At 40.9% G+C, this 26,611-nt stretch overlaps 1 protein-coding gene across 3 annotated transcripts; it reads right to left on the reverse strand.

Annotated features, from left to right (window-relative positions):
* Positions 1 to 6,771: 6,771 nt before the first annotated feature.
* ccm2l (CCM2 like scaffold protein) lies at positions 6,772 to 25,351 on the reverse strand. Of its 3 annotated transcripts, XM_062053552.1 has the most exons (11): positions 25,169 to 25,351; positions 24,402 to 24,569; positions 21,803 to 21,886; positions 20,186 to 20,369; positions 19,527 to 20,128; positions 19,323 to 19,452; positions 16,798 to 16,861; positions 14,580 to 14,736; positions 14,359 to 14,497; positions 12,346 to 12,493; positions 6,772 to 7,135 (listed from the first exon to the last, which is right to left on the reverse strand). In XM_062053552.1, the coding sequence occupies exons 1-11, from the start codon at positions 25,196 to 25,198 to the stop codon at positions 7,003 to 7,005; spliced, it is 1,839 nt and encodes a 612-aa protein (XP_061909536.1). In that variant the 5' UTR covers positions 25,199 to 25,351; the 3' UTR covers positions 6,772 to 7,002. The 3 variants fall into 3 exon arrangements, with proteins under 3 accessions (XP_061909536.1, XP_061909538.1, XP_061909537.1); XM_062053554.1 differs by lacking the exon at positions 21,803 to 21,886; XM_062053553.1 differs by lacking the exon at positions 21,803 to 21,886 and having other exon boundaries at positions 20,186 to 20,385.
* Between the last annotated feature and the right edge of the window lie 1,260 nt (positions 25,352 to 26,611).

Consider the following 26,611-nt stretch of genomic DNA (forward strand, 5'->3'; position numbering starts at 1 on the left):
CAGGGTCGGTGGACTCGGTGGGAAGGCGTTGAAAGAAAGAAGTTGAGCTGGAGGGATGCATGGGCCATGGATGCAAGGAGCTTAAAGGCCTACTGAAACCCACTACTACCGACCACGCAGTCTGATAGTTTATATATCAATGATGAAATCTTAACATTGAAACACATGCCAATACGGCCGGGTTAACTTATAAAGTGTAATTTTAAAATTCCCGCCACACTTCCGGTTGAAAAACTCCTTTGGATATGATTTATGCGCGTGACGTCACAAAATCCACGGAAGTGGTTGTACCCCATCTGACCCGATATAAAAACCTCTTGTTTTCTTCGACAAAATTCCACAGTATTCTGGACATCTGTGTTGGTGAATCTTTTGCAATTTGTTTAATGAACAATGGAGGCTGCAAAGAAGAACGTTGTAGGTATAATCGATCGGTGTATTAGCGGCTAAGTACAATACTTACAGCAACGCAACAAGGACTACTTACTACGCTTAGCCGATGCTTGCCGCCAAACCCACGGATGAAGTCCTTTGTCGCGCCGTCGATTGCTGGAACGCAGGTGAGCACGGCTGTTGATGGGAAGATGAGGGCTGGCTGGCGTAGGTGGAGCGCTAATGTTTTTATCATGGTTCTGTGAGGTCCGGTTGCTAAGTTGCTAAATTAGCCTTAGCGTCGTTAGCAACAGCATTGTTAAGCCGTACCAGGCTGAGAATTTTTAACCGTGTAGTTACATGTACATGGTTTAATAGTATTGTTGATCTTCTGTCTATCCTTCCAGTCAGGGATTTATTTTTTTTGTTTCTATCTTCATTTGAGAACGATGCTATCACGTTAGCTCAGTAGCTAAGTGTGTCACCGATGTATTGTCGTGGAGATAAAAGTCACTTTAAATGTCCATTTCACGTGCTCGACTCTCATTTTCAAGAGGATATAGTATCCGAGGTGGTTTAAAATACAAATCCGTGATCCACAATAGAAAAAGGAGAGAGTGTGGAATCCAATGAGCCAGCTTGTACCTAAGTTACGGTCAGAGCGAAAAAAGATGCGTCCATCACTGCCTCTCTAGTCATTCACTGTAACGTTCCTCATCTACGAATCTTTCATCCTCGCTCAAATTAATGGGGTAATCGTCGCTTTGTCGCTCCAAATCTCTCGCTCCATTGTAAACAACGGGGAATTGTGAGGAATACTAGCTCCTGTGACGTCACGCTACTTCCGGTACAGGCAAAGCTTTTTTTATCAGCGAGCAAAAGTTGCAAACTTTATCATCGATTTTCTCTACTAAATCCTTTCAGCAAAAATATGGCAATATCGCGAAATGATCAAGTATGACACATAGAATGGATCTGCTATTCCCGTTTAAATTTTAAAAAATCATTTCAGTAGGCCTTTAAGCTTTGCCATCAGAGCTACCTACGATGTCCTTCCGACCCCAACCAATCTCCAGCAGTGGTTTGGCGAAGATCCATCATGCGCCCTTTGTGCTAAGCCAGCCTCCCTCCGACACATACTCACAAGTTGCAAAACCAGCGTCACTCAGGGGCGATATACTTGGCGCCACAACCAAGTTTTGAAGAGCCTTGCTTCCACACTGGAGGTAAAACGATCCAACATCAATGCACTACCACCACCAACATCTAAGACCTCATGGAGAACTACCTTTGTCCGTGAAGGGGTCACAGTTGCTGGGCGCAACGTTAACCCGTCAGAGAGAAGTCAGCTGTGTCCAGCACGCGACTGGAAGATGCTGGCAGATGTTGGCAAACAGCTGATTTTCCCCACCGAGATCGCCACTACCACTTTGAGGCCAGACCTAGTGCTCTGGTCCCCTTCCCACAAAAAGGCCGTCATTGTTGAGCTCACTGTACCCTGGGAGGAATCCATGGAGGAGGCATATGAGAGGAAATATTTGCGGTATTCCGAGCTGGCCGCAGAAGCTCAAAATCGCGACTGGAATACTGAAGTCCGCCCTGTGGAGGTTGGGTGCAGATGCTTCGTGGGAACCTCTACCGCAAAACTGCTGAGGGACTTGGGAGTCAGGAGTCAGCGCCTGCGTATAGCCATCAATGCCGCATCTGAAGCAGCCGAAAAGAGCAGCCGGTGGCTCTGGCTGAAGAGAAATGACCCCAATTGGGCCCCCAACTAGTGCATCAGGAGGTATGCGGTCAGGCAAAGCTGACTCAGGGAACCGGATGCCCCTGCCATGCATAGTTCCCTGATAGGTCTGCCAACAAGGTGACTTTCATGGCTAATTGGGCTTGGGTCGCAAGCTCAGGTCTGATAATCCTGTAGCTGGCCGCCTCTGGAGAGGGTGTATAGTGTTAAAGGCCGAATTCACGTTCACTGTTCTAGTCATTTTAATGTGTTAAGTCATTTTATGCATTTGTGTTTCGCACAAGAGGTAGAACATCTCAGTCTGTGTTTTCTGGAATCTGCAGCATTTCTTACGCTAAATCAGGTTGGATGGGAAGCTACGGTGTGCAGTCATTTTCAGATCTCTCCAGAGACAATCAATTGGATTTAAGTCTGAGCTCTGGCTGGGCAACTCAATGAGATTTACAGAGTTGTCCTGAAGTAATTCCTTCTGTGTGCTTAGAGCCGTTGTCCTACCTGAAGATGAACCATCCCAGGAGTACCAGTCTGAGTTCAAGAGCGCTCTAAAACAGGTTTTATTCCAGGATGTCTCTGTACATTGCTGCATTAATCTTTCTCTCTATCCTGACTAGTCTCCCAGTTGCTCCCCCTGAAAAACAACCCCACAACATGATGCTGCCACCACCATGCTTCACTGTAGGAATGGTATTGGCCTGATAATGAGCAGTGCCAGGCTTTCTCCAAACATGACGCCTGGCATTGTTGGTTTTTACAACTTTCTTTAGCCCTTCTCTAACACATTTAGTAGTCTTATCAACTGTAGAAAGCACCCGCTCTCTCTGTTTCACCGTTTCACTTTCAGCTAGCTAGCTGCTAAGCTAGCCAAGCTAAGCTAGCCCCGGTCCAAAGTCCCCCCAACCCCAATACCAACAAGAACTCGTCCCGGTAAAAAAACAAACTACTTATTATTCATGCACTCTACATGGATAGGTTCTCCCTGCTAGAGGGCCGTGTCCGCCAGTTATCCAATCCAATCCAATCCACTTTATTTATATAGCACATTTACACAACAAGAATGTTTCCAAAGTGCTGCACAGCCATGTTAAAAACAATATTAAAAACAATATTAAAAACAATATTATGCTACACCAATGACTGAATAAAAACAAAGAATAAATGAATAGAAAACCAGTTAGAGCAGGGTAGCTTTGTAACTTTATTCGCCGAGTAGACGTTTGCTAGCATTAGCCGTGGATGCCCTAAGCGGCCTACAAGCTACGGTGAGCCGGTTATGACAGGGTTTGGTTCTTGGCCCTGCATTCTTCAGCATCTATATGCTGCTGCTAGGCGATATCATACACAAATACGGTGTTAGCTTTCACTGTTATGCTGATGACACCCAACTTTACATGCCCCTAAATCTAAATCCCTAAATCAACCCGCTCAGTGGCCTTGTGGTTAGAGTGTCTGCCCAGAGATCGGTAGGTTGTGAGTTCAAACCCCGGCAGAGTCATACCAAAGACTATAAAAATGGGACCCATTACCTCCCTGTTTGGCACTCAGCATCAAGGGTTGGAATTGAGGGTTAAATCACCAAAATGATTCCCGAGCACGGCCACCGCTGCTGCTCACTGCTCCCCTCACCTCCCAGGGGGTGAACGAGGGGATGGATTAAATGCAGAGGACAAATTTCACCAAACCTAGTCTGTGTGTAACAATCATTGATACTTCAACTTTAACTTTAAACTGACCAACACGCCAGATTGTAGTCATCTTGAGGCGTGTCTAAATGAAATTAAACAATGGATGTCCAGCAACTTTTTGCATCTTAACGCTAAGAAAACGGAAATGTTGATTATCGGTCCTGCTAGACACCGGCACTTATTGAGTAATACCACTTTAACATTTGACAACCAAACAATTACACAAAGCAACTCAGTAAAGAATCTGGATATTATCTTCGACCCAACTCTCTTGTTTGAGTCACGCATTAAGAGTGTTACTAAAACGGCCTTCTTTCATTTCAGTAATATCGCTAAAATCCGTCCCATTTTGTCCACCACCAACGCTGAGATAATTTTCCTTGCGTTCGTTACGTCTCGTCTCGATTACTGTGACGTATTACTTTCCGGTCTCCCTATGTCTAGCATTAAAAGATTACAGTTCGTACAAAATGTAGCTGCTAGACTTCTGACAAAGACAAGAAAGTTTGATCATATTACGCCTATACTGGCTCACCTGCACTAGCTTCCTGTGCACTTAAGATGTGACTTTAAGTTTTTACTACTTACGTATTAAATACTAAACGGTCTAGCTCCATCATATCGTCCTGATTGTATTGTACCATATGTCCTGGCCAGAAATCTAAGAACTCCTGCTTGCCAGTAATTCCCAGAGACCCAAAAAAGTCTGCAGACTTTAGAGCGTTTTCTATTCAGGCTCCAGGACTCTGGAATGCTCTACCGGTAACAGTTAGAGATGCTACCTCAGTAGAAGCATTTACGTTCCATATTAAAATTAATTTATATACTCTAGCCCAGAGGTGTCCAAACTTTTTGACTCGGGAGCGTCATTGGGCTAAAAAATGTTGGCCTGGTTTTTATTTTTAATACATTTGCAAAAAATTCTACAAAAAAAATTAAAGCAAACTTTCACATTGTCATCACAGGATATTGGTGTAGAATGTTGAGGACGAAAATGAATTTATTCCAAAATTGAATAAATTCATGAATGTATTCCAAAATGGAATACATTTGCTGTGAATATTTTCTGGATGCATTGTATATGACCAGGATTCTGATTACCGATACAGTGTTAGTGTTGTCCTATCGCCGTTATTGTCAATTCTGATTCAAGACAGACATCTTTAGTTGAAGATGTTCTCTGGGACATGCATAGTTAATATCCTAGTCTTTGTAGAAGATGAGATAGTCAACTGAGTGACCATGTTGGAGGGTTATTTTGGAGCGTAAATATTATATTGTGCAAATCAGTAAAAAGACATCTGAAAAAAATAAATGGCACTTTTCACATGTTGGCATTAATAAAAATAAAAACCTCTCCACTGTCTGCCACCGCTCTCATGTGCACTCTTTTGCAGCGGCTGTGCAGAAATTATGTTGCGTATTTAAAGTGCCAGGCATGCCATGCGGTCCGGATTTTATTTATATTTATATTTGTATCAGTTACTCATTAAACGATTAATCCCAGCAACAGAATATAAATCAAATATTTTTTGTGATCAAATTAATCGATTAATCGTTGCAGCCTTAGTTGACTATCTTGGAGGCCACTTCTACACGTACTGTAAATGTGAGCACATAGAGTTGAGGTCAGTGCATCATGGGAAATCGCTGAAAAAAACACAACATACTGTAACTAAGGAAGGAATAATAAAAGGCCAATCCTCAACTGGCTTTAACTTGCGCAATCCCTAAAAAGTGTTTGACATTCATCTTTTTGTTGGGGAACTAAATCAGGAAGATGGTTCAACAGAAGAGCAGTTTGACAAAAACCCTATTAGACTCCAGAATATGCGCTGTAGAGCCTGCACAAAGTGTATTTTAATGTGTACGTGGCGTATAACATAAACACATCAAGTGTTTTTAGTTTTCTTTGCACACACTGATTTTTAGACTATCTACATAACACAATGTATGTGTTTATATTGTATGTCAGTGTGTTGGTTGTAGGAAGGTATAGTAAATTCCAGGACATGGATGATTACAAGATTATTACACTCTGATCCGCCGATGAGCATCATGTTTATGTAATCGGTCAGATCTCATGATGGCAGATTAAGCACCGCTATTGTCAGGTGAGCCAACCAAATGTTTAATCCTGTTGTTGACAAAGTGAATAACGAGAAAGGCATGAAGTCTTCATATATCACATCCCAAGAGTGAGGAGACTGAGACTCTGTGAGTGCACTGACTCTCGCTGATGTTCAGTAAGGCTGGCAGAGTAGAGGGCCAGCGGCAGGGAAGCAGTGCACCATGGGAAGGTCATGAAACTATGGCCTGGATAATGCGTCCACCATCAATGCAGAGCATAGAGTAAAAAAAGGCATGCTGATTTTTATCTCAACTCTTGCATTCACTTCTTTTCACCTTCATTTTCTCTCAATTATCAGACAATACTGTTTTGAGCTAGACCATTTTTTTTTCATCACAGACAAATCAAACAAATGATGCATGCAACAGCTTGTTGCTGCCTCTAGCTGGTGACTGGGTAGTACTGCAAAGCCTCACAAAATGCATATTTTGTCTTTACTAGTTTTGACCTCAAGGGTGGGCAGCACGGTGGAAACAGGGGTTAGTGCATGTGCCTCACAATACGAAGGTCCTGAGTTCAATCCCGGACTCTGGATTTTTCTGTGTGGAGTTTGCATGTTCTCCCCGTGACTGCGTGGGGTACTCCGGCTTCCTCCCACCTCCAAAGACATGCACCTGGGGATAGGTTGATTGGCAACACTAAATTGGCCCTATTGTGTGAATGTGAGTGTGGATGTTGTCTGTCTATCTGTGTTGGCCCTGTGATGAGGTGGTGACTTGGCCAGGGTGTACACTGTCTTCCGCTGAGATAGGCTCCCGAAAAGGACAAGCGGTAGAAAATGGATGGATGGATGGACCTCCAGGGTAGAATACAAAACTGAAAAAGAAACATAATATGGCGCCACAAGGGAAATATAGAATAACATTTATTATACATATTTGCTGTTCTGTATACAAATTGGGAATTTGCTGACATGATGAGTTCAAATTTATGCTTTAACTTGTAATTGTATTGAGTTTGTGGACCCCAGGAAGACTAGTGGGTTGTTGTGGCAACCAGCTAATGGGGATCCTTAATAAAAATTAAATCAAATCAAGTCTCATAATGTGATGTTATACAGGAAGCCAGTTTACTTAGAGGTAATAGTCCTCCTCCTCAATGTCCCCATGTGCGTTTTCAAAGCCAAGGGCCTGGATGTCATGTGTGATGTCACTGATGCGGCGGTTGAACTCCTGAGATCCTGAGGCCAGAGAGCAGCTGTCATACCTGCTGGGAGAACAAGCAGTTAATCTAAACACAGTCTGTGCAGTCATTTCATCTCATCCAGTATGATGCACGGTATATGTACAAAACATGTATAATGTAGTTTCCTAAAGCAGCAAAGGCTTCTTTTTCGCAGAGAACAAATGATGAAACCACACAACAAATGTAAGAGAAACTTTTCTTTCAATCCAAAAGGGTCAATAAAAGACTCAAATGTGCAGACAGTATATTATATTTTGAGGGTAGCAGTCACAGTATACAGTGTATATTAACGTCAAAATTAATAGTAAAATTGTGACAAGAAGAGATATTCAGCTTTTTCACTGTGCAAAATTGTGCAATGACCTCCCAATAGATGATAATTTTGCAAATTACGAAAAATTTGCCCTAAACATTTTGGGGTTGCACCGACTGATTGTCTTTGCTTTGTTTCAAGGTCCCAGATTATACTGCTTTTCAACTATTTCATGTCTCAAAAGTCCCACAACTGTTTATTGGAAGGATGGTGCTGAAAATGTAGCTTTAATGTTTAGAAGTGCTTTGGGTTAAGCAGGATGAATGAGGATTTTGTGCGTTGGTCTTTTCTTCCTTTGTCTCTTGCTGGAAGAATTAATTGCATCAAAAGGAATCTTCTCCCTAAATTTTTGTACATCTTCCAATGATTATCTATATTTATCTCAAAACTATTTTTCTGGGATCTTGATTCCTCGATCTTAAAGTTTATTTGGAACAAAAAGACTCCTAGAATTCGGAAAAAACACTTTGCAGTCTCCCAGGGACTTAGGTGGGTTGTCTCTGCCAAATTTTTTATTTGACTATTGGGCTGTTAACATTGATTGATTGATTGAGACTTTTATTAGTAGGTTGCACAGTGAAGTACATATTCCGTACAATTGACCACTAAATGGTAACACCCGAATAAGTTTTTCAACTTGTTTAAGTCGGGGTCCATCCATCCATAGCATGCTACACTGGTGCTATATTAGCAACAAACCACCACCATGGCTACAGATTGAGGAAGCCTCCTGCAACTCTTCTATCCTAAAGTCTCTTATGTGCCTTTCTCAGATGTCACCGTTAGCTTATTCTGATAATACAATTGTTTAAAGTTCTCTTAAAATTTGGGCTCAATTTAAAAGACGTTTTGGACTTTACTCTGTCCCTCTCTCGTCCCCAATTAACTTAAACCCTTGATTTACCCCCTCTCTTAGTGATATGGCCTTTGTAGTCTGGGGGACTGCCGGGATACGATCCATTAGTGATCTTTACATTAATGAAACATTTGCGTCCTTCGATCAATTAGCCCACAAATTTAGTTTTCATAGAAACGAGTTCTTCCGATATTTGCAAATTAGGGACTTTGTACGAAAGCACACCCCTGTTTTTTTTCCCAAATTCCACCTGCAACCCTGACAAACTCTCTATTTAAGGACAATATCTCAAAACCATATACAGACATCAGTTCATGCCTCACGGTAACTGGTGATTTGCGTGCAACATGGTCTTCTGCACTCAACATAGAAATAGAGAACCATACCTGGGACCAGGTTTTGAAACGAGTCCACTCTTCCTCCATCTGTGCAAGGCACAGGGTCATACAATGTAAGGTGGTACACAGAGTCCACTGGTCCAAAACCAAACAGGCTCGCATTTTCCCTGGACTTGATCCAACTTGCGATAAGTGTCATCAAGGGGTAGCCGATCTTACCCATTTGTTTTGGACCTGCCCTGCCCTGTCCCAGTTTTGGAAATCTGTGTTTCTTTCACTCTCAGCTGTCGCTTCAGTCCACATTAGTCCCTCTCCCATAGTGGCGTTATTAGGAGTGGTACCTCCAAACGTTTCATTGCCGATCTATTTTGCTGATCTTGTGGCTTTTCTTCGCTTGCTTGCAAGGAGGGCCGTCCTAATGCGTTGGAAGAATTCCAGCCCCCCCTCTCACTCAACGTGGATAAGAGATGCTCTGTCCTTTATGAGGTTGGAAAAGATAAGGCACTGTCTTCGGGGCTCTGATGCAAAGTTCACCAAAATTTGGCATTCATTTCAGGAACATGTTGATTCCTTGAGCTTGGATGCTGCTGCTATTGTTAAGGCGCACCCTGTTGATGAACTTAAAATTCTCAGTTTACTTGCTAAACATTATACATTCCAAGGTATAGTAGCGGCGCACACTAATTTAATTGTATTATTACCTTAGTAGGGTTTTTTATTTTTTATTTTATTTATTTATTTATTTTTGGGTTCACGTATGTGTATGTTTGTATACATATATGCGTATCCTTGGTTTTATGTTTTCATAACACGTTACTGTATTTGTGTGTGTGTGTGTGTGTGTGTGTGTGTGTGTGTGTGTGTGTATGTATGTATGCATATATACTTTTTTTTTCTTCACTGACTGTTAAGTTTAGTCTTACTGAATTGTGTCTTCTTGTTGTCTCCTTCCCCCTGTTGTTTGTGATGTTTTGTGAACATTTTGCATTGCCAATGTTTTAATGTATAATGCTGTATATGTGTTGTAAAAATTGAAAATCCTAAATAAATCTTAAATTTAAAAAAAAAAATGCTTGAGGGCGTTGTTAGGAACATGCTGCTGTTTTGTGTGTTTGGTCTGTAGCTTTAATGCTAATGAATTGTATTTTATCCACTTTTTACATATGAATGGTGACTGGAATCTAACTTGTATAACACTTTTCTACCTTCAACCTGACACTGTAACCTCATTTAGCAATTGATAACACAATATCAGGAGCAAGTGGTGGTTCGGTACCAAGGATAGATCAACATGGTCACAGGGGGACTGAGGATCAAACCACTAACCTTCCTGTAGGGAGCCAACAACTGCCATGCGGCCGACATATTGTACACATTATAAACCTGCACTGGTCCTAAGTAATAGATACAATAAATTAGGGGTCCCCAAACTACGGCCCGCAGGCCGAACCTGGCCCACCAGCGTTTACAATATAGATTGCGGGACGTCCCAAGTTTTAAAAAAACAGTGTGACTGTGAAATAAATACTGGATACTAGACACTGCAGGTGTAGTTTCTTATGTTCCTGTTATTTCTTGTAAGCAAATTATGTATACATTAATTATGGATACAAACAAGCAAGTAAACAGCAATTAATGGCCAATGCATTCACATCCTATTTGAATATAGCGCAACTAACATTCTAAGTTGAATTAAAAAAAGGAAACCCTTTCTGCTCACAATTTTCAATCAAAATACAGTAGCCAACATTTTAACAGTAGATTTACCTGCTAAATAAAGTTCCCCGACTCAACCATACACTATCAGTTCTCCGCCCTGGCATCGCCGATGACGGAAAGCTTCTATGTGCGCTAATGGACTACTTGTTAATGTTGCGAACCACCGTTTGATTGATGCGGTGTCTTTTGCTACCTATTCATGTAAAGCAGGAGGACTTAGACCATTTCAATGCACGCTTATTTGGTTTCTGATTATGTTTTTCAGAGTTTGCTAGCAAATTATCTGTCGCTAATCACTTCCACACTTTCCACACTTTCCACACTTTCCACACTTTCCACACTTTCCACCGCAAACACCAAACACGGTGTTGAACATTCTTGCTTGCTTTGCACATGGTGCCCAAGGCGGATTGTTTCTGGCGGCCTTTTAGAGGTTTTACCTACTTGACAAAGTCACCACACACGATCTATATACATATAAATATATATATATATATATATATATATATATATATATATATATATATATATATATATATATATATATATATATATATATACATATATATATATATATATATATATATATATATATATATATATATATATATATATATATATATATATACATATATATATATATTTTTTTTTTTTTTTTTTTTGACGATCTAAATATATATATATACATAGTCGAGGTTTCTGTGGTTTATCCGTTATACAGTGCTCAATACCATGGTAGAGCTGAATATACGTTAGGTCAGGAAAAAACACAAGAGGCTATATCATCCCTACAAGCCTGTTTTGCAGGTTTCAATAAAATCCCCTGACGAGCAGGGAAACCTGCGAAACAGGCTTGTAGGGATGATATAGCCTCTTGTGTTTTTTCCTGACCTAACGTATATACATATATATATATATATATATATATATATATATATATATATATATATAGAGAGAGAGAGAGAGAGAGAGAGAGAGAGAGAGAGAGAGAGAGAGAGAGAGAGAGAGAGAGAGAGAGAGAGAGAGAGCAGAGAGAGAGAGAGAGAGAGAGAGAGAGAGAGAGAGATAGCCCGGCCCCCGGCCAAATTCCTTTAACACAATGTGGCCCCCGAGTCAAAAAGTTTGGGAACCCCTGCCATAAATAAACAAAGCAAAATTAAGGGGTGGAGTGATAGACTTTTCTCATGTTTATTAGAGCCTCTGGGGCAGGAATATTGATGTGGTGGGAGCCGGGAATGATACAATACTGGCCCCCAAGTTCAGTTAAAAAACTTTGAAGACAATCATTTTTGCAGCAAATTCCTAAAAACACTAGAGTGCTCCTGTTGTATAGAGGAACTACAACCACTGTAAATACATTGACAGATCCTTGCAGTGACATTCTAACTTTGCTAGCAAACATATAGAACACTGGGATCCAAACTGAGGTGTTCCTCAAGGCACTCCTTGAAGTCCTCTCCTTTTTGGCAGTTACTTCTTTTTTTTTTTTTGTAAAGTGATCAATGTCACTCAGGGGTGTTGCTGTAGCTTGTTTACTTCAGATGCAGTCACTAGTCATTTTTTCAACTCCTTAATTTGACTAATAGTGTTCCTCAAGGTCCCATTTTAGGTCCTCTCTTTTTCATCATTTGGGCAATTCAACTGGTGGCCTGCTAGTTTAGTTTAAAAAAAAAGTGTTTTGCAGTAGACTCTTAAACACACTAGAGTGCTGTCATAGAGATAATCTTTGACTAGCTTTTTTGCAGAAGGTTCTTAAAAACAGCAGAGCGCTGCTGTAACTCTGATAAAATAAACAGACCAAAAGCAAATGTCTACTGTGGAGGACGCTGGTTCTCCTGAATATATACACAGGGCGAAATTCGACCCCCTAGTCCTTAGCATTTTTTAAATGTGCCCCACAAAACAATTTAGCTGAATATCCCTGCTCTATAGGAACACATATTACTGTCATAAAAAGCCAGCTTTGCATATGAGGACCATTAAAGCTGTGACTCCATTATTGTACCCTCTCATGGCGGTGGCCGATGTGTTGCTCATGCTGCGTTTGATGCGTCCGAAGCTGTCAGTCAAAATTCCACCCTCGCGGATTCCAATACTTTCCAGGAAGTTTTCAAATACTCCGACATCCTTGTCTGGTATAAACGGGCGCATTCCTGAAATAAGAGCAAGGTTAAAGGTAAAGTCAAAGTTAAAGTCCCAACGATCGTCACACACACACTGGGTGTGGTGAAATGTGTCCTCTGCATTTGACCCATCCCCATGTTCACCCCCTGGGATGTGAGGGGAGTACTGAGCAGCAGCGTGTGCCGCGCTCGGGAATCATTTGGTGATTTAACCCCCAATTCCAACCCTTGATGGTGAGTGCCAAACAGGGAGGCAATGGGTCCCATTTTTTGTAGTCTTTGGTATGACTCGGCCGGGGTTTGAACTCACGACCTTCCAGTCTTAGAGTGGACACTCTAATCACAAAGCCACTGAGCCAGGTGAATGTATGTATGAATTTTGCTTGGCGTTTTATGGTCTCAACCATCTTTAGTTATTCCAAACGTCAAGCTTTTACACAAGCAGTCCCAGTCGCTATACAACTGAAGATTTGGCAGGTTATTGCTGAACTTTTCTGTATGGGATATTTTAAGCCTCCTCTCACATTCACATGCATACACTGTTAAAGGCCTACTGAAACCCACTACTACCGACCACGCAGTCTGATAGTTTATATATCAATGATGAAATCTTAACATTGCAACACATGCCAATACGGCCGGGTTAACTTATAAAGTGCAATTTTAAATTTCCCGTGAAACTTCCGGTTGAAAACGTCTATGTATGATGACGTATGCGCGTGACGTCAATCGTTGAAACGAAGTATTCGGACACCATTGTATCCAATACAAAAAGCTCTGTTTTCATCGCAAAATTCCACAGTATTCTGGACATCTGTTTTGGTGAATCTTTTGCAATTTGTTTAATGAACAATGAAGACTGCAAAGAAGAAAGTTGTAGGTGGGATTGGTGTATTAGCGGCTGGCTGCAGCAACACAACCAGGAGGACTTTGACTTGGATAGCAGACGCGCTATCCAACGTTAGCCGCCGACCGCATCGATGATCGGGTGAAGTCCTTCGTCGCTCCGTCGATCGCTGGAACGCAGGTGAGCACGGGTGTTGATGAGCAGATGAGGGCTGGCTGGCTGGCGTAGGTGGATAGCTAATGTTTTTATCATAGCTCTCTGAGGTCCCGCACTAAGTTAGCTTCAATGGCGTTGTTAGCAACAGCATTGTTAATCTTCGTCAGGCTGGAAAGCATTAACCGTGTAGTTACAGGTCCCTGGTTTAACAGTATTGTTGATTTTCTGTCTATCCTTCCAGTCAGGGATTTATTTATTTTGTTTCTATCTGCAGTTAAGCCCGATGCTATCACGTTAGCTCCGTAGCTAAAGTGCTTCGCCGATGTATTGTCGTGGAGATAAAAATCACTGTGAATGTCCATTTCGCATTCTCGACTCTCATTTTCAAGAGGATATAGTATCCGAGGTGGTTTAAAATACAAATCCGTGATCCACAATAGAAAAAGGAGAAAGTGTGGAATCCAATGAGCCCTTTTACCTAAGTTACGGTCAGAGCGAAAAAAGATACGTCCTGCACTGCACGCTAGTCCTGCACTCTCACGTTTCCTCATCCACAAATCTTTCATCCTGGCTCAAATTAATGGGGTAATCGTCGCTTTCTCGGTCCGAATCGCTTTCGCTGCTGGTGTAAACAATGGGGAAATGTGAGGAGCCCTTCAACCTGCGACGTCATGCAATTTCCGGTACAGGCAAGGCTTTTTTTTATCAGCGACCAAAAGTTGCGAACTTTATCATTGATGTTCTCTACTAAATCCTTTCAGCAAAAATACGGCAATATCGCGAAATTATCAAGTATGACAGATAGAATGGATCTGCTATCCCCGCTTTAATAAAAATATTTCATTTCAGTAGGCCTTTAAAATCTGTAAAATGATGAGTTTGGCAATCTCACCCATGAGCAGAAACTTGCGGTTGTCTCCATACAACTGCAGCAGCTCGGAGCAGAAATGTTCTATGTTTGACCCCAGTCTGTATTCTCTCAGCAAGACTGCAAAGCGCTGCAACTCCACAGCATTCAGCTTGTTCCTGAGCTGCATACACATGCACACACTGAATATGGACTTGTCAGGCAACAAGTTTAAAATCTGTAAAAAGAGTGTAACAGGCACACACCGTGGTCATGTACTCCTGCATGAGCGTCAGGGTGGGGTTGCTCTCCCCCACGTCGGTGGCGGATACCAGACTGCGGTGGGATTCCTGCAGTGACAGGGACGAACTTTCGCTGTACGTCTCACTGTAGTAAAGCTCAAATGCGTCCTGGGATCCATCACTAAAAGAAACAGGGGTGTTCATACGATAAAAGGACAATACGTCTTAACTCCAGCCTTTAACATGCGTAAAATTGACCCCCCCACCATGTCCAAATATCCCCAAACTTGTCCCAATTGTTTGTGCTACGATTGAGCTGCAAAAATGTTTGGTCTACTTTAACTATAAAATGTTTTAGTTACTGATGTTTTATGGTTTTATGGTGTTAATGTGGTAAGTAACGTATTATTAATGATAACTACTTTTTGGTTGTTGTTACTTTTATAGTTTTATAAATGTTTCAGTTTTCATGACCAGCTCCCCAACCTCATTAAAACCTCCCCCAAGCAGTCCTACTCGTTTGTGCTACGTTTGTGCTGCAAACAACTTTGGTCTAACTATTATAGTTTTTAAGTCATTAACGTGTTATGGTTTAGATAGATAGATAGATAGATAGATAGATAGATAGATAGATAGATAGATAGATAGATAGATAGATAGATAGATAGATAGATAGATAGATAGATAGATAGATAGATAGATAGATAGATAGATAGATAGATAGATGGATAGATAGATAGATAGATAGATAGATAGATAGATAGATAGATAGATAGATAGATAGATAGATAGATAGATAGATAGATAGATAGATAGATAGATAGATAGATAGATAGATAGATAGTACTTTATTGATTCCTTCAGGAGAGTTCCCTCAGGAAAATTAAAATTCCAGCAGCAGTGTACAGAATTGAGATTTAATTTAAAAAGCAAAAAGTAAATAATGGGGGTATAAATGGAAATAAAATAGAAAATATTACAATAAGAATAAAAATAAAAAGCAACAATAAGAATAAAAATATAACCGTAAAAATAAGAATATAACAAGAGAAACTAGGCAGTAGTGACCATGCTATGAAAATGTATTGCACTGTTAATTGCACTGTTTTTTGTTGAAGTTTATTTCAGTATTGTTATTGTTTTGCATCCCCTGTCATCCTAGTACCCCCGTACCTCCCTGCCCCCCAGAGAGGAGTTGTACAGGCTGATGGCGTGTGGGACAAAGGAATTTTTTAGTCTATCAGTCCTGCACTTGGGATGAAGCAGTCTAGCACTGAACAGGCTCCTCTGGCTACCGATAACGCTACGCAGAGGGTGATTGGCATCATCCATGATGCTCACTGGTTTTTCCACAGTCCTCTTCTCTGCCACCGTCAGCAGAGAGTCCAGTTTTATTCCGATAGTTTTATGTTACTAATGTGTAACTAACGTGTTATTAATTATAACTACCCCTTTAGCCCCAACTATGTCAAAAGCTCCCTAGATCTGTCCCATTTGGATTGTGCCGTTATGGTTTTTAAGGTCTTAAGGCTTTATGTTTTTTGTGGTGCTATTATTCATTATTCATCATTATTATTCACCTACAAGAGTTAAGCTTTTAACAAAGGCAGCAACCATAAATGAAGCTTTCAGCACATACACAATGTTGAGATCTATAGTTATATTTTGATAAAGACCAGGAATGTAGAATGACGTCTGGTGCGCAAAATATAGTTTGATATGTCCGGGAACTCCACCGACAGATAATACTTGATATCACTCAACAAATGTATATACCACTATTCAATTGCATAGTTAGAGTTTTTGCTTGTATCTGCTTTTTGCAGGAAGATCTAGGCCTCTTGCGTACTCAGATAGTTTGTGCGCTGCTTGCTCTATCTTGGCTTGGTTGACCACCGCTGTTTTTCACTTGCGGGAAGAAGTCATGTGACGGAATACACACTATTGGTTGTTTGATAATATTTTGTTTTCTGACCTAATGAAGAGAACACTTTTCATTTCTTAATATGTGAATTACAAAATTACATCTCTAATAAAATATCCTCATCGGGTTTTGTGGTTATTGACTGTTAAGGCTTGACTTGTAAAGGAACTCAGTCAGGTGATTGTATAGTACATTTTTAACGAGGATGAACATACTGTAGCAGAGACCAGCATAAAAAGTTGTCTGTCAATGGCTGGCATGGACAGAACGTGTGTTCCTTTTTCATTTGGTCTATGGTGGGGACAAAATGTGACCTACTATGAGCTGCAACAGCTGTACTCTGGATCATAACTGTAGGATGTGTCTGTCAGACAGCTGTCACCTAAATAGATACAAAAAGAGAATTCAGATTTCTAATTTGCAGAGACGACATGAGCGACGTGCAGGTAAGAAAGTTCCTTTATTAGGTACCAAACAAGGAAACACCCGCGTGGCCGCAGCAGCAATCTACAAGTGTATCAAAACTTGGTAATAGAACACAATACACCGTACACGACAACCATACAATACTCAGACAATAAGCAATAAATCATCACTGTGCCGAGGACGCAGGCATAAGAAGCTTCCTAATTGACAAGCAGAGACAGGTGTGAATCCTGGAAGCAGGTGAGGACACCGGTGCTCTCACCAAAAGTGAAGTAGCAGGAAATGGAAACAACGCATGTAACAAAAACATACTGTAAGAGCGCTTGGACAGCAATGACACAACACGCAGGGAACAGAAGGCCAAAGTCCAAGCTGTCATGTGGGAGCAGTACATTTTCATACCTGTATACATATATTACATTGTTTTGTTTGCTTTACTAAGAAAATCAATGCAATCCTTAAAGGTGCCATATGTAATAACTTCATGTCAAGTCATCATTAAATGGCCCTGATATGTCAAAAGGCATTAATAAATCGTGTTCTTTTCGAATACCTTTATAACTGATAACGGTAGTTCAGCCGTAATATGCTCATTTCAAAATTAGATTTACAGCCCCAAATTTTTTTTATTGTTTTCATTTCAATGCCCCGCCCTCCACCGTTTGACCAAATAGAAAGTCTGTGAGTGTGTCACATCCAGGTTGCCAGTTACTCACTGCCCTCTTCGTCGAGCTACTGCCACTGGTAAAGTTACTAAACATGTCAGACGTTAGTAAATCTAAAAGGCCTTGTTACAATTCTCAACTTATTCATGACAAAACCAGGAACAAAACAGGGATTTGTATCAGGGATGCCTTTTAAAGATGGAGACAATTGAAAGCGGAGACCATTTTTTCATCTGACGCCAAACTTGCTAATTTCCTCCTTGATCGGTAAGTAAGGCGTTTGTGTTCTCTTATTATTTGTAATAAATGGAAATGGACATTTCGTATGTAAACTATATTGTCCAATACAGTCTATGATCTTGTCTAACAGAGCTAGTATGTTCGTGCAACAAATGCTTGGTGTGGTGGTGCTCAGCTCCTAGTGTAATGCTAAGCATGCTAGCCCGGTCAATGACACATCGACATATAGGCTAACGAGGGAAATAAATGCCTTTTAGCCTGTATGTCGATGTGTCATCCAACTGACAGGGCAAAGTATATTTTCGTGGATATGGGTAGTGTCAGTGCCTATTTCGTTCTCAATATGCTGATACATTGAGGAAATGTGTTCCAACATTAGCATGACTAATTGCGGTTTCTGGTAGTGTATGTGCATCAAACACATATGGGGTGGTATTTGCTTGGCACAATATAATGCATTACATGTAATGATTTTCTACTTTGTGTATTGACATGGTAGTAGGCTATATGATTTATGCGTAACATGGTTTTTGTGTAACGTGGGTTGGCTCGTAGAATCGCACTGAAAGATGGTGATGTGCGTACATGGAAGAGAATGCAGTGCGTCAGGTTGGATGCAACATGGAGTTATGCTGAACAAAATGTGGCGGTAATTTTACTGTTGGCCCTGGGTTGCCATCATAGTAGACCTATGCGATATATAATATCCCATCCATCCATTTTCTACCGCTTGTCCCTTACGGGGTCGCGGGGGGTGCTGAATCCCAACTGCACACGGGCGGAAATATATTATATATTATTATATATAATTATTTTGATGGTGGTCCGTGCAGTCAAACTAGACATTTTAGCAGGGTAATGCCAACAACCTGTACCGACTCCCGACAAAAATATTGCTGCGTAACTTTACAAATACATTTGACTAATTGACATCAGTTAAATGTGGCATAATTTCTTAGTAAACCATCGTACAAGAAGCATCAACAAGAGAAACCTACAGCATAGGACTCGTCGATTTCCATTTGGCGTTCCTTGGAGTAGGATTCGGATTCGACTGCGTATCTGGCAACCTTAGTCATGGAGAGTGGGAGGGGACTACAGAACTTTGACCGTGATTGCAGTACCATTTCTGGCGTCATTACTACATATGGCACCTTTAATTAGGCATGGCATTATATCTGGATACAGAATGTAAACAGGTAGACTTCACCACTATGACCTCACAGCAAGAATTCCAGCGACAATTTTTATCACAGATTATTTTTACATTTTTTTGTGAGACAAATAGGAAGAGAACTTGAAAACAATTTTGAGTGTATAGCTTGTATGCCATTATACTTTACAGATTTCATAGTCATTATTGTCTATATATTTAGTTCATTGAACACTGCATTTTTGTGGCATGGATATGAGAATATTCCCATCTTTGAGTCAGCTACGATAAACTTAAACTAAGTTTAATAGAAATTGGTGGGAAATAAATGTTTTTAGTTAGATATAAAAATAACTTACTTCTCTGCAGCCAATAGCAGTCCGGCATAGTATGATGGAACCCAGCTCTGTCAACGCACTCAATGGTCTGATGGCCGTAAATGATTTGGAACATCTGGCAGATAAGAGAACAGTACTCCTCTGCCGCATCCTACACACATTAGATATTAAATTAAAAGGATTAAGTGAGAAATGTGTAACTAGTGCGACAGAAAGGTGCCCCACTCGGTTCTCCACAGCTAGGATGACCAGGTTGCAGTAGGCATCAGGGCAGGGTGTCGGCTCCAGTGGATTGTGGTTCCTTCTCTCCCAGCTGCCGTAGCTCTTACCTCTCTCCCAACTGCCCGTACAAGCCTGCCGTCTTTCCCAGCTTCCTCCACCGCTTCCTCCATGCCGCCTCTCCCAGCTTCCTCCTCCACTTCCTCCATGTCGCCCCTCCCAGCTGCCTCCCACTACGGGCCCCACACCGCTCACTGGCCTCGGCCGGCGGCTCTCCCAGCTTCCACCTGTCTTGCGCGTCGGTTGCCTCCTCTCCCAGCTCCCTCCTGCTCGCTTCCTTTCCAAACTCCCCCCACTTCCTCCTGTTCCTCCTACCCCTCCCCTGTCACACCCCCCGCCTCTGTCCAAATTCTGGTTTTTGTCATGGTTACTCCTAGACAGCGAGGGCCTCCAATCCACTCCACAAATGGTGTGTCGTCGTTCCATCGTACCCCCCGATGGCCGTGGGTCAGCATTGCAGCTCATGGTTTGACGTCGGCCATCAATGCCTGTTGGATTCTTTCGATCCAGACTGTTGTCCCCGGCAACTACAGTGTCCACATTTAGACCTGAGAGAAAGACATTTATCGTACCTTGCTGAGCTTGGCTGGCGGATGAATCCTCACCTGTCTTGAGGACCAGCAAGTGAAGCGCATCATCTCTCAGGTAGGAGGCCGCAGCAATCTCATGAGTGGGAATTCTCATCAGCAGCTTCTCATTGTCTCGCCACGTGAGCAACAAGCAGCGAGCCGACAGACTCAGGATACAGTCTTGGTCCATGCTGGTCTTTAAAGGCAGAACTCTCAACTGCTGCTGACCAACATAACTAAATGAGTTAAACAAACGGCACACTTACATAACAACAAATGTGACTATTACACTATTTCACCACCATGTATTATTTGTAATCAAAAAGGTTAACCAACGAACGAGATTTCACTACAGAATTTCCTCTCTGGTCAACAAAAGCACCTTGAGGATTCTGGCGGGAACTCTCGTTCAACCCTTTTTCGATTACGCATGCACCTCCTGGTACCCTAGCACCTCCAAAACCCTCAAATCTAAACTCCAAACATCTCAGAACAAGCTAGTCAGGTTACTTCTAGACCTCCACCCCAGATCCCACCTCACTCCTACCCACTTCTCTAAAGTGGGCTGGCTCAAGGTGGAGGACAGAGTTAAACAACTTGCACTGAGCCTAGTCTATAAAATCCGCTACACCTCCCTGATACCGAAGTACATGTCAAACTACTTCCTTAACGTAAATGACCGCCATAACCACAACACCAGGGGGAGCTCCACTAACCACGTTAAACCCAGATTCCGAACTAACAAAGGTCTTAACTCATTCTCTTTCTATGCCACATCAATGTGGAATGCGCTCCCAACAGGTATAAAAGAAAGGGCATCTCTATCCTCCTTTAAAACCGCAATAAAAGTTCACCTCCAGGCAGCTACAACCCTAAACTAACACCCTCCCCGGATTGCTAATAATCAAATGTAAACAATCAAATGCAGATACTTTTTCTTTTTCTTATGCCTTCTGATCTCTCTCTCTCTCTCTCTCTCTCTCTCTCTCTCTCTCTCTCTCTCTCTCTCTCTCTCTCTCTCTCTCTCTCTCTCTCTCTCTCTCTATGTCCACTACTTGATGTCCATATCTTCCCCCCCCCCTCCACACCCCTGATTGTAAATAATGTAAATAATTAAATGTGATTATCTTATGTGATGACTGTATTATGATGATAGTATATATGATAGTATATATCTGTATCATGAATCAATTTAAGTGGACCCCGACTTAAACAAGTTGAAAAACGTATTCGGGTGTTACCATTTAGTGGTCAATTGTACGGAATATATACTTCACTGTGCAACCTACTAATAAAAGTCTCAATCAATCAATCAATCAAAGTATTGATGACTACTAAGTCTTTAAATATTGGCCGGTAGGGATTCTCTACACCATCTACAGTATACTGTTCAATGTCACATGGGGGCTGGAGACATTCCCATCTGACCTATAAAGTCAGCGGGCAGAGTTGATCTGAAATTGAATCCAGCCCAGAATATGAAAAAAGACAGCTACCCCTACATTAGTAACATCAATTGTCAATTGATCATTTACTAAGCGTATAACCATGCAAAACAGGGTATCATTTATTGGTGGTTTAACTAAGTTAAAGGTGATTTTACATATAAAACAAATCACTGCTGCTTAGTGATATGAAAGTTTGACTACTAACCCTTGCTGTGTCAAGCAGTTGCAGCAGTTCATCTCGACTGGACGGGTTCAGAGAAACTGACACCCACGTTAGGTGACCAAGGAACTAATTGGAAAGGACAATCAACTGGTGATTTTTGATTTTATGTACCATACTGTATCGGCCTGATCTACTAAGAGCCAATCAGCTAATTAGCGTGTGCAAAGTATAAACTTGTGTGTACAATTAGCGGGTGTGTTGTGGGCGATCTACTAAGACTGCATGTACAATTAATAACAAGTGCAAACGTAGTGCACACCGTGTTTAGTATGGAAACAGGAAACAGTCATTTCCCTACACATCAATGGTATCAAGTTGCAACCTGTGAAGTTTTGCTATGTTGTGGAACATGCAGCACACAACTATAATCCGTGACCCCTTTTTTGGACTTTTAGATTCTGCTTTTTCAGCGTGAGCTACAACAGAACCTACTTTTTGGAACGCCGAAGGTGCTCTCTGGGAGACGCCGGTGCTAACTACGGTGGTGCACGGGAATTAACCAGATGTGACAAAACACATTGCAGATGTTTTTTCACATATGGATTCTTTTTGATAGAATTTCTGGACAAATGTGTGATGTATGTCTGATATTTGCATTTTTGACAGTCTGAATATGTTTACACGTGTATGGAAGATTCTCTCATCTCTTGCAAGTACCTTCCAAACAGGCTATAAAAAGGCACAAAAACAACAGCCACTAACAGTTTTGATAAATCACATTTCCCGCACTCAATGATTACGTTTGCATGTTTTACCGGTATTGTTACTGTTTCAATAATCAGCATTTTCTCTCCAAATACATAAAAACTGACATGCTAAATGGATTTAGCTTGCGGTTTTGCTCATTTAAGGTACACAATCCTCGGCCCACAGGCTTAGTAGACCCAGCACTGCATGAGTAATCAACTAAGGCTGACAAAGTTCGTTTACAGTGTTATTCTTGTAGACCAGCACTGCATGAGCTATCAAGTTTGCATGTGTTTTAACTAGGGCTGACAAAGTTAATGCGGTAATAACACGTTAACTATAAGTTCATTCAACAGCATTATTTTAGTTTTTTGTACGCACGGTTAACGCACACTCCTCCTTTTTGACCCTCGATCCATTCCGTTGCCTGGGAAAATGTAATGGCGTTCAGTTACTGTTGGGCCACAAGCGGGAAAATAGTGATTAGAAATGCACAAGGAAAAGGGTACATTATGGAAATCCCAAAGCCATGGCAAGTCGTTCCCCCGACAAGATAAGACTATTTTATCTTCGATCGCCGTGAGACGACATCACTGGAGCGAACGCGGGCTGTCGCGCTTTGCTGCTTACAGAGAAAAGGAGTTTCACTTCTGTGTTTACATAACAGCTGAGGGCATTGAACACATAACATGTAGATTGTTACACTAACTTCTTTAATAAGATGGGGTAAAAGTTTATCAGAAAGGAGAGAAAAAGGCAGGAAGTCTTTCATATTCTTTATTCTTGTCAAAAACGTCAAAAAATGTGAAAAGACTTCTTCTCAAACCAATCACACACTTCCGACTTCACAATATTAGGCTATGCCTCACATCCAGTTTAACTACTATAACTACACAAAAATTGTCTTACATTACATTTTGTAAAGCAATCTTTGATATGCCTACCTAAATAAATGCTAGTGCACCACTTGAGGATTATAAAGAGGGACATTTTTTGGCAGATGGAAATAAATTGTATATTCTTTTATAACATGCTCTGGTTGATAGTCCTCAATAACAGAATGTTTAGCGGGCGGAATATTACACTGTAATAATATATAGAGAAGGTTGAGACATTGTCATGCCGCAAAACAAATGTGATTAACTTATACAACATGTAAAGTACAGAATATGTTTATTCAGGCCAAAAAAAAATCATATTTCACCTTACCAAAAATCTTTGAGAATCAAACCATTATCGTAACATTATTCTGTATTCCTGCAAAATACAAAATCTAGCAAGACACCAATGCATTGCACTTCATTTTTTGTTGTCATTAAAAGCGTGTCTATGTCCATTTTGTCATGACGGCGTGGCGAAGTTGTTAGAGTGGCCGTGCCAGCAATCGGAGGGTTGCTGGTTACTGGGGTTCAATCCCCACCTTCTTCCATCCTAGTCACATCAGTTGTGTCCTTGGGCAAGACACTTCATTCTTGCTCCTGATGGGTGCTGGTAGCGCCTTGCATGGCAGCTCCCTCCATCAGTGTGTGAATGTGTGTGTGAATGGGTGAATGTGGAAATACTGTCAAAGCGCTTTGAGGAACCTTGAAGGTAGATAAGCGCTATACAAGTATAACCCATTTATCATTATCATTTATGAGCTTTTTAGAAACGCACAATTGTTTAAAAAACATTTAACTAAAACAAATTAATTGTCCAGTCATGCTATTAAAAACTTAGAAATTATCTGTTTAGGGTACACGATTAATCGCAATTATTTTTTTGTTAACTATGAACAAACTGTAATTGATCAAAATTAAATATTTTAATCTTTTGACAGCCCTATTTCTATCAGGCGCAATGCTTTAGTAGATCAAGCCGTGTTTTTATTAGACTCTTTCCCAGTCCTACCTACCTTGACCTCCTTTTCCACATAGTCAAAGATGAGTCTCTCAGGGTGGATGAGGAAGTCAGGAGGGTAGAGGGGGACAGTGTGCAAAGGACGTCGGTAAACGCTGCCTCGTTCAACGGGCCTGCGACTCGCTTTGGACCAAACCAATCGTTTAATGGGAGAGACAAAACCCTTGGTAGGAAGATAACACACAGACAAAAAAAATAGGAAATATACTGTTGGTGTCATGAGGAGCAATAATGAAATAATGAAAGATGAAAACAAACATTTAATTATTTTGCCCTAACAACAGACCTCTTTGTAAATCGCAAACACAGCAGAATGAGTTCAAATCTTATAGCGTTGTTCTTTGAAGATGCAGTTCAAGATATATGTCATCCTCTTATACTTTTTGACAGTAGAACAAGAGAAAATATTTCTTTAAATGGCAGGTTTGACTGTATTGTCGGGACAGTTGACAATTGAACTAGGGTAACAAGAAATTCTGTCTTCATTCATTACACACTGTAATCAATGTCTTTCTCTCTGACAGTTGACACAAAAAAAACAGTTAACCAGTAATCAATATTTTGCAAATTAATGTTTGCATCAATATTTCTGCATCTGTACACCTTAGGCATTTTCTTTGAGTGGACAGGAAGAGTTCTGCTTCAGTAGTAGAGGCTGTTTGAGGCTGAGAATTTTACCATAACAATGGCATTAAAGCATTGGATTAAAAAAAATCATTTGACCTACCTGTAACTTAATAAATGGAAAGAAATCCTAAATACCTTTTTGGACTTCTTGGGTTCATAATCCATTGTGGTCTCCCTGTGTTTGTCTGATCCTGGGTCAGCTAAGTCTTGTCACAGCTGTCTTGTGACCCACTTTGACCATTTCTTTGTAGTAGTTTTATATCCATCTGTACTTCAGCATCTGCAACCTGGTTGTTTTGCCTCTCTACACTGATTGGTTTGTGCTCTATTGTTGGGACAAACATGCACACACAAGGAGGATCGGACAGGAAGCAAAGGAAGTCTACTTCCTGTTCAAAAGGAAACTCCACCAGAGACTGATAAGGCCCATTTTTACTTCAAAACACACACACACACACACACACACACACACACACACACACACACACACACACACACACACACACACACACACACACACACACACACACACACACACACACACACACACACACACACACACACACACACACACACACACACACATCCACGCACACAGTAAATAACCTACTAGGGGATTGAGTAGCCTATTTGCAAAGTATATTTAATTGCTATGCTATGCTGTGATGTATTAACCAACATTTATATACATTTTACACACATTTCTAGAGTCATACCAAAGACTTTAAAAATGGAACCCATTACCTCCCTGCTTGGCACTCAGCATCAAGGGTTGGAATTGGGGGTTAAATCACCAAAATGATTCCCGGGCGCGGCCACTGCTGCTGCTCACTGCTCCCCTCAACTCCCAGGGGGTGAACAAGGGGATGGGTCAAATGCAGAGGACAAATTTCACCACACCTAGTGTGTGTGTGACAATCATTGGTACTTTAACTTTAACTTTAACTTAGTTGCAGTGTCAGGTTTATATTGCAATCTGTGGACTTCAGTTCAGTTCAGCTCAGTTCAGTTTCAGTTTATTTCGAACATGCATACAATACAATGTATTGCATCACATAATTCCAGTTGTTTCATTACAGCACGTCCGAAAACGAGTAGGAAGAAGCAGAGCTTATTTAATCCTACCCCTTTTCATACCACAGCAATTTTATCCAATTTCCTTGTTCTCTGTAACAGAACAGTGAACAAATAAATAATGAGTAAATAATATACCATAGTAAGCAAACAAATATTAAATACATAAATAATCTTTGTCTCAATAAAAGAAAGAAAAAAAGGGTTCAAGATGTTCATCATAATTATAGTTCTGTGTACTTTGTGAACACTTGTAGTTTGAACAGTCTCTTAAACTGAATCATATTGGTGCTTTGTTTAATTTCTTTGGTTAATCCGTTCCATAATTTAATTCTATATACTGATATGCTAAAGGTTTTAAGTGTTGTACGAGCATACAAATGTTTTAAATTAGATTTTCTTCTAAGGTTATATTTTTCCTCTTTTATTGAGAAGAATTGTTGCACATTCTTGGGTAGCAGGTAATAGCTTGCTTTATACATAATTTTAGATATTTGCGAATGC

The sequence above is a fragment of the Entelurus aequoreus genome, linkage group LG07 (genome assembly GCF_033978785.1).
Source record: "Entelurus aequoreus isolate RoL-2023_Sb linkage group LG07, RoL_Eaeq_v1.1, whole genome shotgun sequence".
In the NCBI taxonomy this organism is placed as follows: Eukaryota; Metazoa; Chordata; class Actinopteri; order Syngnathiformes; family Syngnathidae; genus Entelurus; species Entelurus aequoreus.

What these genes read in the sequence shown, in the direction of transcription:
- ccm2l (XM_062053552.1), bottom strand. Translation starts at nt 25,198, where the DNA reads ATGGATTATGAACCCAAGAAGTCCAAAAAG. An exon ending in CCGCAAGTTTCTGCTCATGG is followed by an intron (nt 12,494 to 14,358) that starts GTGAGATTGCCA and finishes CTCTTATTTCAG; the next exon opens with GAATGCGCCCGTTTATACCA. An exon ending in TCGGCCACCGCCATGAGAGG is followed by an intron (nt 7,136 to 12,345) that starts GTACAATAATGG and finishes TTCTCCCAGCAG; the next exon opens with GTATGACAGCTGCTCTCTGG.